Consider the following 12,080-nt stretch of genomic DNA (forward strand, 5'->3'; position numbering starts at 1 on the left):
TATATATATAAAAATTTCTTCTTCTTTGCCTTTGTGAGCGGCGTAGGCCTCTGTGAGGTACTGGCACTCCTGCTGGATGGATCGCTCCAGGGTTTTCTTGCCCAGGCCAAAGTTTCTGAGTGTCTGAAGAGCAAATCTCCTGTGTGTCTTCCATGGATAACCACTGGAACCAACAAGACCTTTTGAAAGCAAAAAAAAACAATGTTACAGTAAAGGTATTTGGGAGTTACTGCATTAACCAACATCTATATGATTTGTTTCTTGTGTACCAAAACTCCACACTGCAGCTTCGGACACAAAAGGTTTACCTTTATTCCCAACCAACTCTTCAAATAGCGGGATGACGGGACGATCTACGAAGTCTTCTCCTTGAAGGATCAGAGCCTCCCTTATTTGCTTGTAGCCACTAACGATGACAGTCCTTTCACCAAAGAGGCGAACGCTGAAAATGTTCCCATATTTTTCTGCCAACTGAGCACAAAGAATGGCCCCAATGACTCAACACAAAGGAAAATGAATTCTCAAAACACTGAGGACACTTTCCTTTTGTGCTCAGTGCCAGCAGTCGACACAATCAGACGGGGAGAAGTGTCCCTGGACTCTAAAAGCTTTAGTTTGGAGGTTTAGTGCCTTCCTAAATTTATGAAGAACCCCTGAACATCTTCCTCCTTTGTTACAGTACAACCCCAAGCTTGAATTTATTTTATTGGAGTTTTAAGTAATAAACCAACATGGCAAACTGAGAAACACAGACCAAATGTTCAACCTCAAACCTAGAGATCTTGCACCAATTATTTTACCGTTATATGTTTTGGCTGGGATAGCTGATGAATGGACAGTGTGAACCTTGCTTTGAAATGGCTAAGTCAAAGTCCAAACCTACACTGGAAATACCTCAAAATGTTCAATTACAGAGGTCAAAAGGTTGTGTGTTAGCTATGTAGGAAATGGCATTAGCTCTTTTAAAGCTCCATTATGTAAATTTTGTAGAAATATCTATTTTTTCACATTTATATAGTGTTGAGACAGTACATGTACGAGAAAAAAAACAGAGCTCCTCTGCCTCCTCTCTATGGATCTGCCGTCTACTGAAATACACTGCTCCATCAGAAACAACACATCAGAAGAAGGAGGAGGGTCTTAGCGCTGTCAATCACCCTCGTGTAAGCATCCCTCCGTCAGTATGGCCACCAGTGACGACAGATACTGGGGCATTTCATCAGACAACAAGAATACCACTTGGAAGAGGTGGAGGAGCCAAGTCCTTTCACAGATCATCTGTCTCATCTTACATTGTCACAACACAGCGACGGTGTTTGCAAATGTGTAAAAAAAAACAACATTATTGTAAAAGTTACACACTGCAGCTTTAACTGCAGTGAAATGTGGCTCAACAAACTACAGACTCCTGGGGTGGGGTCTGAGTAAAACTATGTTGAAGTAGGGCTGCTCTTACTTGAGCACAGTTTATGGATATTTTGCCCACCTCTGATTATACTTTATTTTTCTGAGTCTAACTGCTTGTATTCACAGCATATACATTATTAAACTATTTGACAATCAGACCAAGGTGCTTCATTCGACTATACCTTTACACTAGTTGCTTTCAAATCCGGACCATCGGGGTATTTTAGTTATTTTAATGCAAGAGTTAAAGTTTCATCTAGGAGAAAACACATCGTTCTCAACCAGATAAAACTGAAAATGTTTCAGAGTATTAAACTCTTTGCTTTATGCAACAATACTTTTTTTTTTTTTTTGCATTTCATTGGATACCTTAGAAAACTGCAGGTGCATCCGAGAGAGATCAAGGAGATGAAGATGTCCAACAAAAGGAAGGGGCCAAGGTCCGGGTGGAAAGTTTCTCGGCGCTCTGTTCTTCCAAACGTCGCTCAGCAGCAGAAAAACAAACACAAATATGAGAACGCTGCTGCTATCTATCCAATCCAAGCCCAGGACACGGAAGACGGACTTCATGACTACTCCTTAAACGGCGTCTGATTAAAATGGATCAAGTTTTAATACGCAGGAAGAAAACACTCTGCGTGACGTCACAGAATCACATTGGTACGCTGTTGGCCTTCAAAGTAAAAGCAGTGAGCCCAAGAAAATTGAAAGGAAAAAGAATTGTAAGTCGTAAAAATCATGGAAGCCTAAAATCTCCATCTTGGTGCCATCTCATAAAATATAATGTAACATGTATAATGATTTATTGCCAGTAGTTGCAGCATCATGCTGTGGGAATACGTTTTTTCAATATGGACAGGGAAGCTGGACGGAACTAAGTGCAATCCTGAAGAGGAAAAAAAATTGTATGAACAATTTTGCAGGGAAATGACACCCAGTGAATGTAACAAGGTGAGCAATGTTAACTTAGTCTTTCAGTTGAATTATTGTGTCTAACTGTTGTGGGTATTTATGATGTAGAACAAATTCATTTAGAGATGCCAAACTCACTTTCATTTTGGGCCATATCAAAATTATTTTTATTTGTTTATTATAGAAAAGATTTACAAAAGCTGAGAAAATGAAACATGAACAGAATTTGACGAGAACCAGGAGAAAAGCATACGGGGTAGAACCTTAGCAGGAGCCAAAACGAACAAAGCACAGAACACAGGAAAGAACTAAGAAACCCAAAATAAAAGAATGAACAAACCATGACTGAAATAAATTTAAAAAAATCAACAGCCATTAAAAAAAAAAAAGAATATAAATATACAAAACACCTCCACGAAAACCATGGCAAAAGTGCACTGAAGTTTAAGGTCATAATCATATAATCCTGGTTGGCAACATGATGAAAAGCTCAAGGGTTGTGATCTGTTCTGCATCTGTTTTATTTACTTTTTATTGACTGATTCATGCGCTGTCATTCAGCTTTACTTTTGCCCCACTGACTCGCACTTATCAGTGACATTTCTCCCAGTGGTAGATCATCTTTATCTTATCTCCAAAACTTTTACATTACATCTGAAACTGGAAACACCAGTCTGAATTTCACAACAATTTTTCTCCCAAGCTTATCAGGCGATATGCTGATTTTAAAGACAGAGGTAAAACCAAAGCTTTTTATTTAAGATGAACTTTCCCATAATTGGAAAATGATTGAAGTCAAGTGATTATAGACATTTGTGAATAACGATAAAACATGTTATGATTTCATCACATGCGATCATTTCAAAGCTGTTCGTTTGGTCATTTGTGCCGTCTATTGTATCTTCTCACTTAAACACATTGCAGGCTTCTTTTTAAGGAAGTAAGCATTAAATCAAAAACATTTCACTGTAAAAAAAAGTATTAAATGGACATGAATCACAACCAACAGAAATTAACAGGTTATTGATCTGCTTCCCAACAACAAGGTGCAAAATTTAAGCAAAATGTTCCATAGCAGGATGAAATGTGATTTAGATTAAAATATAGCCATTTAAGTCACACCATTGCTTCCTAGCATCAACAATTTGGACAGCTTTATTTCTACACAATTTGGTATGTTAACTGCTGTAATACCAACAGGTTTTAAGACACGTCTGCCACTGAGATGTTTGATTTCAGAGACAGTCTGATGGGTTTATGTCAACACTTCTGTTGGTTTAGCGTGGAACGGCACAGAGGCGGTAAGGTTTGGGATAATGAGTGGCTCCCAGTTTGAACTCCAGACTGGGCTTCTCTCCTGGAGGTGGTGAGAACTTAAACCTCTGGAGGAGGGAGGTGAAGAAGAGGAACAGCTCCATCCTGGCCAGCTGCTCCCCGAGACACACACGTTTACCTGAGGATAGACAACACAACACCATAGCTACACAACTGTGATGTGGCCACACTTTATTCTGGACTTATCTGTGTCAGCTTCTTATCTACTGTACATAGGAAGAGCACCATTAGTGGCAATTTGTTGGCGCTATTTTATCTTCAACTTAACACCAAACAAGCAAACACAGGAGCACAATCATAACAAAAACACTTTAGTTTTGCTACAAGTTCATTAATTTATGTGTCTGGAACGTCACAATCTCTTTTCTGTCTTTAAAGTAGCACTTCATATTCAAACTAAGCAAAGAAAAATCAAAATCTAGTTATCCTATAACTTTTCAGCTATTAAGTCAAAGAAAACTTGAGCTATTTTTATTGATCGCTGATTGAATTGTTCCTTCTTTTTTTTGAATAAGGACAAATAAATATTATGCAATCAAGCTGAATATCGTTTTACGAAGACTCAAGTAGAAATAAATGAATTTTAACAGACTGAAACTATTACCAACCTGCAGAAAAAGGCATGAAGGCTTCTCTCTTCCTAAATTTACCGTCCTGGTCCAGAAAGTGCTGAGGGTTGAAGGAGTGAGGAGTCTCCCACATGGACTCATCATGGAGGACAGAGTGAAGCGTCGCCATAACCAAGGTTCCCTGGAGATTGAAAAAAGACAAGAGGCTCAGTAAGACATTTATTTCTGCTCAGTTTGTCAGTAGATTTTTATCTGTACCGGGAGTAAAACAAGATAAATAGGAAATAAAGATAAGCAGTCTGCACCCATTTATAACAAACCTGCAGGGAAATTATTAGGTAGTAAAGTTACCCATGTAATACCTAGTATTCAATTCTTGTTGGGTATTTTTATGGCAAAGAAACATTTATAAAAACAATTATGAGTAAATTATGAATGAACAATTCCGTTTAAAGTAATCAGTTGGTTTTTCCTTTAGGGTATTTCTGTGTTCCTCAATGTGTGGGTTTGTCAGGAATAAAGGCTTTGCTGAGAAAATGTTAACGCCCAATCAGTGCTCCTGAGCTGAATACTGTCCACTGTAAATAATGTACCTTTGGAATAGAGTATTTATCCAGGGTGGTGTCTTTGGTCGCCATGCGGGCCACATTCAGTGGAATGATGTTTCCCTTCCTCTGTATCTCGTGGATGACGGCGTCAGTGTAGGGCATGTTCTCTCTGTCGGTCACCGCGGGTTGTCTGGATGGACCGATCACAGCGTCTATCTCAGCCTGGACTCGCTCTGAACATACCGAAAACACAACTAACTTTTGAGTCTGAGCAGTGGGGAAAATTAATGCCTTTCTCTATTTTTATATTCATATTTCAGTCTACTGAGTGTTTCTCACACACCTTGTATCTCAGGGTAGTAGATCATGTACAGCAGCCCCCAGTGCAAAGTGGTGGTAGTGGTTTCTGTACCAGCAAAAAGCAGGTCCAGAGAGCAGGCACACAAATTTAAGATACCAAAACCAGAATCTGTGTCCTCTTTCTGCCAAAGATATGAGAGACAGGAGTGACATTGTGTCTACATACTTACTATATGCATTGTGCTGTTCAAGCTTTTTAATCTGCCTCTGATCTCTTAAGACTTAGTTGCTTTGAAGAGAAACTCAAAAGTACTTCTGAAGACTTTCACGTCCCTGACTGTAATGGTTTATCCTTGCTACAAATGAGAAATGTGGAGGAAAATGTCCCTGTACAATCTAATGACCAAGTTACCTTCAGATGTTAAAAAAAATTATGTATACAATGTTGTGCTCTGAGACACAACATTGTGTCTCAGAGCTCCCCCTCAGACTACAGCTCTGAGGGGGAGCTTTGTGGGAGCAAGAGTTTAGCTGCCACAGAAGATGCAATGATCCCTCAAACGTGCATGTAAGAATTAAAGCAACACTCCATGAAGGTTTTGAGGAGGGAATAACTTTATGACACAAGATGAAGCTAAAAGGTCAATTTTACATAATATCCTCCATTTAAACATGTTAGCTCTTGATGTATAAAGAGTTGTCTGTGTGGCCTCCCGTGCTTAGTGCAGAACTGAAGCAAAAATATAATGTACACTGACATGAGACTACAGGCTATAAACCCAAACGTCCAAAACAGTCACATAAACTTATGTAATTTATTACTGAATTCAACACTTACGTCTCCCATTTCTGCCAGGAAGGAGTCAATGTAGTCTCTCGGTGATGAGGGATCAAAGTTTTCTTTGTGCTCTTTTATACGGATTTCTATAAAGTCAATTATGTTCTGTAGAAGCACAAATATTTTCTTTTGGGGTCCAGGTAGCCACTTCATCACAGAGGGAATCATGTTGTATATCTGAGGATCAAAGAAGATAAATTTTCATCCTTGTTGAAAAACCTTAAGACAAATATTGTTTTGCTGAACATACAGTAAAGTATATCTCCAGCTGCGTTTGGATTGTCGGTCTAACAAATTTTGTTTTGGGACGTTAAAACTATAACTAAACTTCATCTGCATTTGTGTGCAAAGAAGACTTACCTGCACCCACAAACCTTCCTGTAAGCGCAAAATCTCATTCAAGTTCTCAAGGATGGTCTGGTACTGCTTGTCATTGTATTCGTATCGACTCCCGAAGACCAAACAGCAGATGATGTTGGACACGGCGTTGTTGATCAACGCCTGGGCAGAGAAAGGCTTTCCTTTCAAAGAAAAACAGATTACAGACAAAACAGAGTCAAATAAAAAATGCATTAAAAATATGAAAAAAAAAAGATGTATAGCTTGAAATATTGAAATAACTGTAGCAGACATATAATAAAAAAAGAGTGAAGGGCAGCATATTATCTGATAATTTTTTTTTTGTACCTTGTTGATCAGTAAAAATTTCAGTGAGATACTCGCACTCCTGCTGGATGTATCGCTCCATTGTCTTCTTCCCCAGACCAAAGTTCCTCAGCGTATGAAGAGCAAACCTCCTCTGCACTTTCCATGGATTACCGTTTGACATCACAATACCTTTTTAATAAATAAGTAAAAATAAATAAATAAATAGAAGCATGCATTAGCATTCAGGTCAGTGGAGTTCCATCCGTACCAACTCAACATTTTGACACATTTTTAGATAAAATTAATTACAAATTTAATAAACTACACTACACCTTTGTTCTTGAAAATCTGAGAAAACAGTGGAATGGTGGGGCGATCCATGAAGTCCTCTCCTTTTTCAACAAGGGCCTCTTTCACGTGTTTGTACCCGTTAACGATCACAGCTTTTTCCCCAAACAGATGGAGACTGAAAACGTTTCCATATTTTTCTGCAAACTGAACAACAAAAATGATGGCATGAGCTTTATTACTTTCTTGAAAAAGACCCGGCAATTAGTGGTGCACTGATTGCAGTTTTCTGGCCGATCGCTGATCTTTTAAAAAGCTTAACCTGCCAATTCCGATTTTGGCCGATATCAATTTTATTTTGTCTTGAAATGTTGCTCAATAAAGCAAGAAGTTGTTAAGTTGGGAACAGTGGGGTCACTATTGTTAATTGTAAACATGCAGACATGACTTGGTGGGCCTGTCTGTCAGTCAAACCTTTCTCACCGGAGAGCAAAAGAGGACAGCGGTTGATTCTTAGACCTTTGCAAAGCCAGATAAGATCAGCGGATAAGATCGTCTTCATATGTAAAACTCGGCCGATCACCGATCTCCCAAAATTAAGGAAATTGGCACAGATAAATCGTCTGGCCAATAAATCAGTGCACCCCTCCCGGCGATGCAGAAATCAAACATACGAAGAGAGGGAGACATTTGCTCTTCCACCAAAAACACTCTCTCTGTTTGCCCAGTGACTATTGCACAACTGAAATATTGACTTCACAGGACGACAAACCTGAATCTGAAGTATGCAAATACTAAAAACTTCAGGCCAGGACAACAACATACTACAGTTACAAGCCAGACCACTGAGGCAAACATGGGTGTTGCTTGTGAGCATAAAGTTTTGTCAGAAATGAGTTGTTTTAAAACTATTACTTTTTATGTGTCCTTCTGTCAGTACAAAACATTTCCTGACATCCACAGATAGTTTTATCAAAACAACCTAACACTTCTGTACAATCATTAACTGCAGCAGCCACAGATTTTTTTTTATCTTTGTCTGTGACACATGAATTATTGTATTTTGATCCTTTGATTATGTGATTATGCATTAGGTTGAAAAAGAAATTTGGATCGCATTAGGTGCTGTTGTGGGAAATACTTAGCGAGTATGAGTTATATGACGGTGTCGCTTTAAAATCTGTAATGAACATTACTTAGTGCTTTTCTATAACTCACTTTCCTCTATATGGTAAACTACCTATTCCTCTATTTAGACTATAATAAGTAGATGAACACAACTTTAGATCATGAATTATAGTTTCATTTTTTCTGTGATGTATGCAAGCCTATGCATGGTTCACACTAGACCTTATGTGGTTTATTAAAAAACGCACCACAACCTGACCATCAAACTTAATTATGTTTGGCCTGACGCGAAATTTGGGTCGAGTCAGAGCATGCTGGGGCTATAGATTTAAACTCTTAGCATCATAATAATACTATATGTCTGTCTATGTAAGAACTCACACCTCTGTGAACTGCAGGTGAAGTCTAGCAGGGCTAATGCGATGAAGATCTCCGATAAAAGGAAGAGCGCGCGGTCCAGGAGGAAAGTTTTTCGGTTTTCTGTTCCTTAAAATATCGCTCAGCAGCAAAAACACGCAGGAAAATATTAAAATACTCCGCGTGTCCAACCATTCCAAGCCGGAAAGATTGAATAACGCTTCCATTGCTTCAACACAGTGCTGCGGTAACACAGCTGCAGGTCTGTCAGATGAGCTATGAAATACTGAGCAGCCGAGCCTACCTGGTTTTCAAAATAAAAGCATCACTCTTAATCTGCGGATGCGGTAACACTTTAATTGAAGGGGTGTGCATAAGACTGACATGACACTGTCATAAACATGACATAACACGAACATGAACGAGTCTTTATGAATGTTTATGACAGTTGTCATGAAGTGTCATTCGGTAATGACACTTTTAATGCAAAGTTGCTCTAAAAGTTGCATTGAAAGTCCATTAAAAACTTTGCATGGTTTTGTACATTATGATAATTTATTCCTAAAACCCTGACCGATACGGCATTCGGTTGAATAAACTTTTTTGACTACCTTAGCTGTTGACACTGTGTACCATAATCTACTGCTTAGGAATATAATTAGCACATTCTTTTCAACGTATTTAACATCGACATTTGGTTGTTATGTATCTATTTATTTAAGAACTCACAGCTCTGTGAACTGAAGGTGAAGTGTAGCAGGGCTAATGCGATGAAGATCTCCGATAAAAGGAAGAGGACGCGGTCCAGGAGGAAAGTTTTTCGGTTTTCTGTTCCCTAAAATATCGCTCAGCAGCAAAAACACGCGGGAAAATATTAAAATACTCCGCGTGTCAAACCATTCCAAGCTGAAAAGACTGAATAACGCTTCCATTGCTTCAACACCGTGCTGAGGTGTTGAAGCATCATCTGACAGCTGCACGACTGTCAGATGAGCTATGTAATACTGAAACTACCTGGTTTTCAAAATAAGAACATCACTCTTTGTGCGAATGTTTTAATCTTCTACGGCCTTTTAATCGTGTGGGACAGAACACCTTAGAGCTATAACTATAGACTGTGACAATTCAAAACATGTCATAAACATACCCAGCTATCAAGCAAAGGCTCGCACGACGTCCGTGAACGTAGTTCCCAATTAATTTTCCTTTTTTTTTTTTTTTTTGCTGTCATTTCATTTGATTTAGTTTTTATATCTTTAAAACTTTTATGGCTGTTATTATTTTTTTATCTTTTTTTTTCTTCTAATACACCGTGCATACTTCTGAACATTGTTTGAACGTCTTCCGGACGTTTTTATAAATGCTGCTTTACAAAATTCCCAAAACAAAAGTAGACATTACAAAGAGCCTATCAAATAGGCCTGAGGTTGTTATAATAAAAAAGCTGCTATAAAAGCAGTTCCCAAGTTCAACGTTTTCGGCTAAGAGATTTTTTTCTGTAATTGAAACTTCTGTAATCACATTTTGTATTTTTTAAAGCCAGATTAAAGTTGAATGAGGAAATAAAGTATTTATTAAATACTGTTTGCTGTAGAAAAAGTACTAGAGAATTCAGATACATCTTTCAGCATCTTTTCTCACCTAATCTCATCTTCTCTTCACCTAACTGAGTTTGTGGATTTTATTGTGATGACCATTTTTCTGCAAGTTATCACTCCCATTTATGATTTCCATCCATTTTATTGAGGGCTTATTTAAGTTTTATTGCCAGCCTTCTCATAATTTTGAACCAGTCTAAATAGGGTAAAATTCTGGCAACCACAGCTGCCAGTATTTTACAGTAAGTTAGAGATAGTTTTTGTTTTGTCTTTTTATGGTGTGGAGAGATTGAGGAAGTAATCAGTGGCATTCACTCCATTACATCACAACAGTCTTTATTAAAGCAGGAAAGTCATTTAAATTATTTTCAATGAAATTCACTTCACATAAAAAACAAAACATGTATTAGTAAACAGTTTTGTGCACACACTGTAAATTGAAATTGGATAAAACATTTAAAAAGTGAACAAGCAGCATTTATTTAAAAGACAACATTTCTTTTGGTTTTTCTTTTCTTTTTTTTCTTTTTTTTCAGACACACAAACACACAAACCACAGAGTTAGCTTTCTTCAGAGGATCTAGTCTGATTTCCTCACTGTTTGTGTAATAACAGGTTTAAACACCCACTGAGATCGGCTCAGTCATGCGCTTTCATTTCAGTGTGAGTAGATCGACAGCAGATGCAAAACATTTGTTTTGTTTTAGCGTGGAACGGCACAGAGGCGGTAAGGTTTGGGACAATGAGTGGCTCCCAGTTTGAACTCCAGACTGGGCTTCTCTCCTGGAGGAGGTGAAAACTTAAACCTCTGGAGGAGGGAGGTGAAGAAGAGGAACAGCTCCATCCGGGCCAGCTGCTCCCCGAGACACACACGTTTACCTGGAAATACACAGCACCTCATTTTTCCACTGTAAACTGATGATGTGGTGTAACTCTGCTTGGTTCCTCCAGAGGCTGGAGAGACGTTCTGTGATTGGATTAAGAATATAAAATGCTGTCCTATTTAAATTTTAAATGCTAAAACCCTCTTTTGTGTTTAATAGTAGGGAAAAGCTAAACATAAACTCTGTACATTTATGTTTGCAATGGTAGAACAGAAATGTTTTTTTTTCCTTACATGCCACCAAAATATTGCCTTATAGTGACTGCTGATCATAGGGACTCATCAGTGCAGATTGTACTTCCAATACATGTTTGTTATTGCCAAGGCATGAGTAAAGTCTTTTAATTTTTACCGATGACTGAAAGTAGTTGTTGAATTTTGTAGTCCTGTCTTAAGTCTGACAGGAATTTAAGCTGTTTATCCCCAGCCAGCATACCCATGTGGGCCCCATATGGGATAAAAGTGGGCTGCCAATATGGGCCCCAAATGGGTTTGTCCGCGGGTTCCATGGTGGCCCCACATGGGTTTGCCCAGTTAGATTTAAATGGGTGCTGACTGGGTTTTCAGTGGGGCCCAGATGGGTAACTTACATGAGGCCCATCTGGGCCCCACTTGGGAGCTTTCATTTTTACCTGGGCCCCAACTGGGTCTAAACTGGGCTAGAATATGGGCACCAAGTGGGTTTGTCCACGGGTTCCATGGTGGCCCCATATGGGTTTGCCCAGGTAGATTTAAATGGGTGCTGACTGGGTTTTCAGTGGGGCCCAGATGCCTCATTCCAGTAGGAACAATGGGGTCTTTCTCACCTAACCTGAAAGTGAATTACATTAATAGATATACAATCTTAATCAACAAACCAAAGTATTAAAATGCTTTAGCACAAAACCTGCATTAAAGAAAAAGAGATGAAAAATGTCTTTTGGTCAAGGTTTTTATTTGGTAATTTAAAATATTGTCAGTTTTTTTTTAACTCGTCAATTATAAGAGCTTTATTAACACAGAGCAAATGATGCCACAAGAAATGCACTGGTAAACAAAAGAAATCTACAAAATTATTCATATGGCAGATTTGAAAATAACAGAAACTAGTTTAATATAACAAATGTATAAACATAGATCTATATGTAGATATATAATTATCTATATAACTAGATTTCTAGCTATGTAAATATATATTTATCTCTATATATATAGCTCTATATATCTAGTTATATTTCTAAATAACTATATCTTGTTATCTAGATAACTATGCATCTAGTTATGTAAATA

The 12,080-nt window shown here is 38.2% G+C and overlaps 2 protein-coding genes across 2 annotated transcripts in view; both read right to left on the reverse strand.

The window, feature by feature from the left end:
* The window catches only part of LOC106949663 (cytochrome P450 2J2-like), an 18,699-nt gene extending 16,656 nt beyond the window's left edge, over positions 1-2,043 (reverse strand). Inside the window, exons 1-3 of the mRNA XM_015036067.1 lie at positions 1,777-2,043; positions 309-471; positions 30-179 (exon numbers count right to left, since the gene is read on the reverse strand). Coding sequence (XP_014891553.1) covers positions 30-179; positions 309-471; positions 1,777-1,977 — 514 coding nt within the window. The 5' untranslated portion in view covers positions 1,978-2,043. The remainder of the gene's footprint in view (positions 1-29; positions 180-308; positions 472-1,776) is intronic.
* An 803-nt stretch (positions 2,044-2,846) lies between these two features.
* LOC106949694 (cytochrome P450 2J2-like) lies at positions 2,847-10,494 on the reverse strand. The gene is made up of 10 exons (XM_015036129.1): positions 10,483-10,494; positions 8,357-8,594; positions 6,890-7,052; positions 6,597-6,746; positions 6,270-6,430; positions 5,910-6,086; positions 5,115-5,253; positions 4,817-5,004; positions 4,263-4,404; positions 2,847-3,772 (listed from the first exon to the last, which is right to left on the reverse strand). The coding sequence occupies exons 2-10, from the start codon at positions 8,555-8,557 to the stop codon at positions 3,597-3,599; spliced, it is 1,497 nt and encodes a 498-aa protein (XP_014891615.1). The 5' UTR covers positions 8,558-8,594; positions 10,483-10,494; the 3' UTR covers positions 2,847-3,596.
* Between the last annotated feature and the right edge of the window lie 1,586 nt (positions 10,495-12,080).

Source organism: Poecilia latipinna, unplaced genomic scaffold (assembly GCF_001443285.1).
Source record: "Poecilia latipinna isolate Pla-1442-1.1 unplaced genomic scaffold, P_latipinna-1.0 Scaffold357, whole genome shotgun sequence".
NCBI lineage: Eukaryota > Metazoa > Chordata > Actinopteri > Cyprinodontiformes > Poeciliidae > Poecilia > Poecilia latipinna.

Bases quoted from the DNA above. Each gene is read 5' to 3' on its own strand.
- LOC106949694 (XM_015036129.1), bottom strand. From the start codon at position 8,557: ATGGAAGCGTTATTCAATCTTTCCGGCTTGGAATGGTTGGACACGCGG. The intron at 6,087-6,269 runs GTAAGTCTTCTT...TTTGATCCTCAG, and splicing joins AGGAAGGTTTGTGGGTGCAG to ATATACAACATGATTCCCTC. The intron at 4,405-4,816 runs GTACATTATTTA...TTCAATCTCCAG, and splicing joins ATAAATACTCTATTCCAAAG to GGAACCTTGGTTATGGCGAC.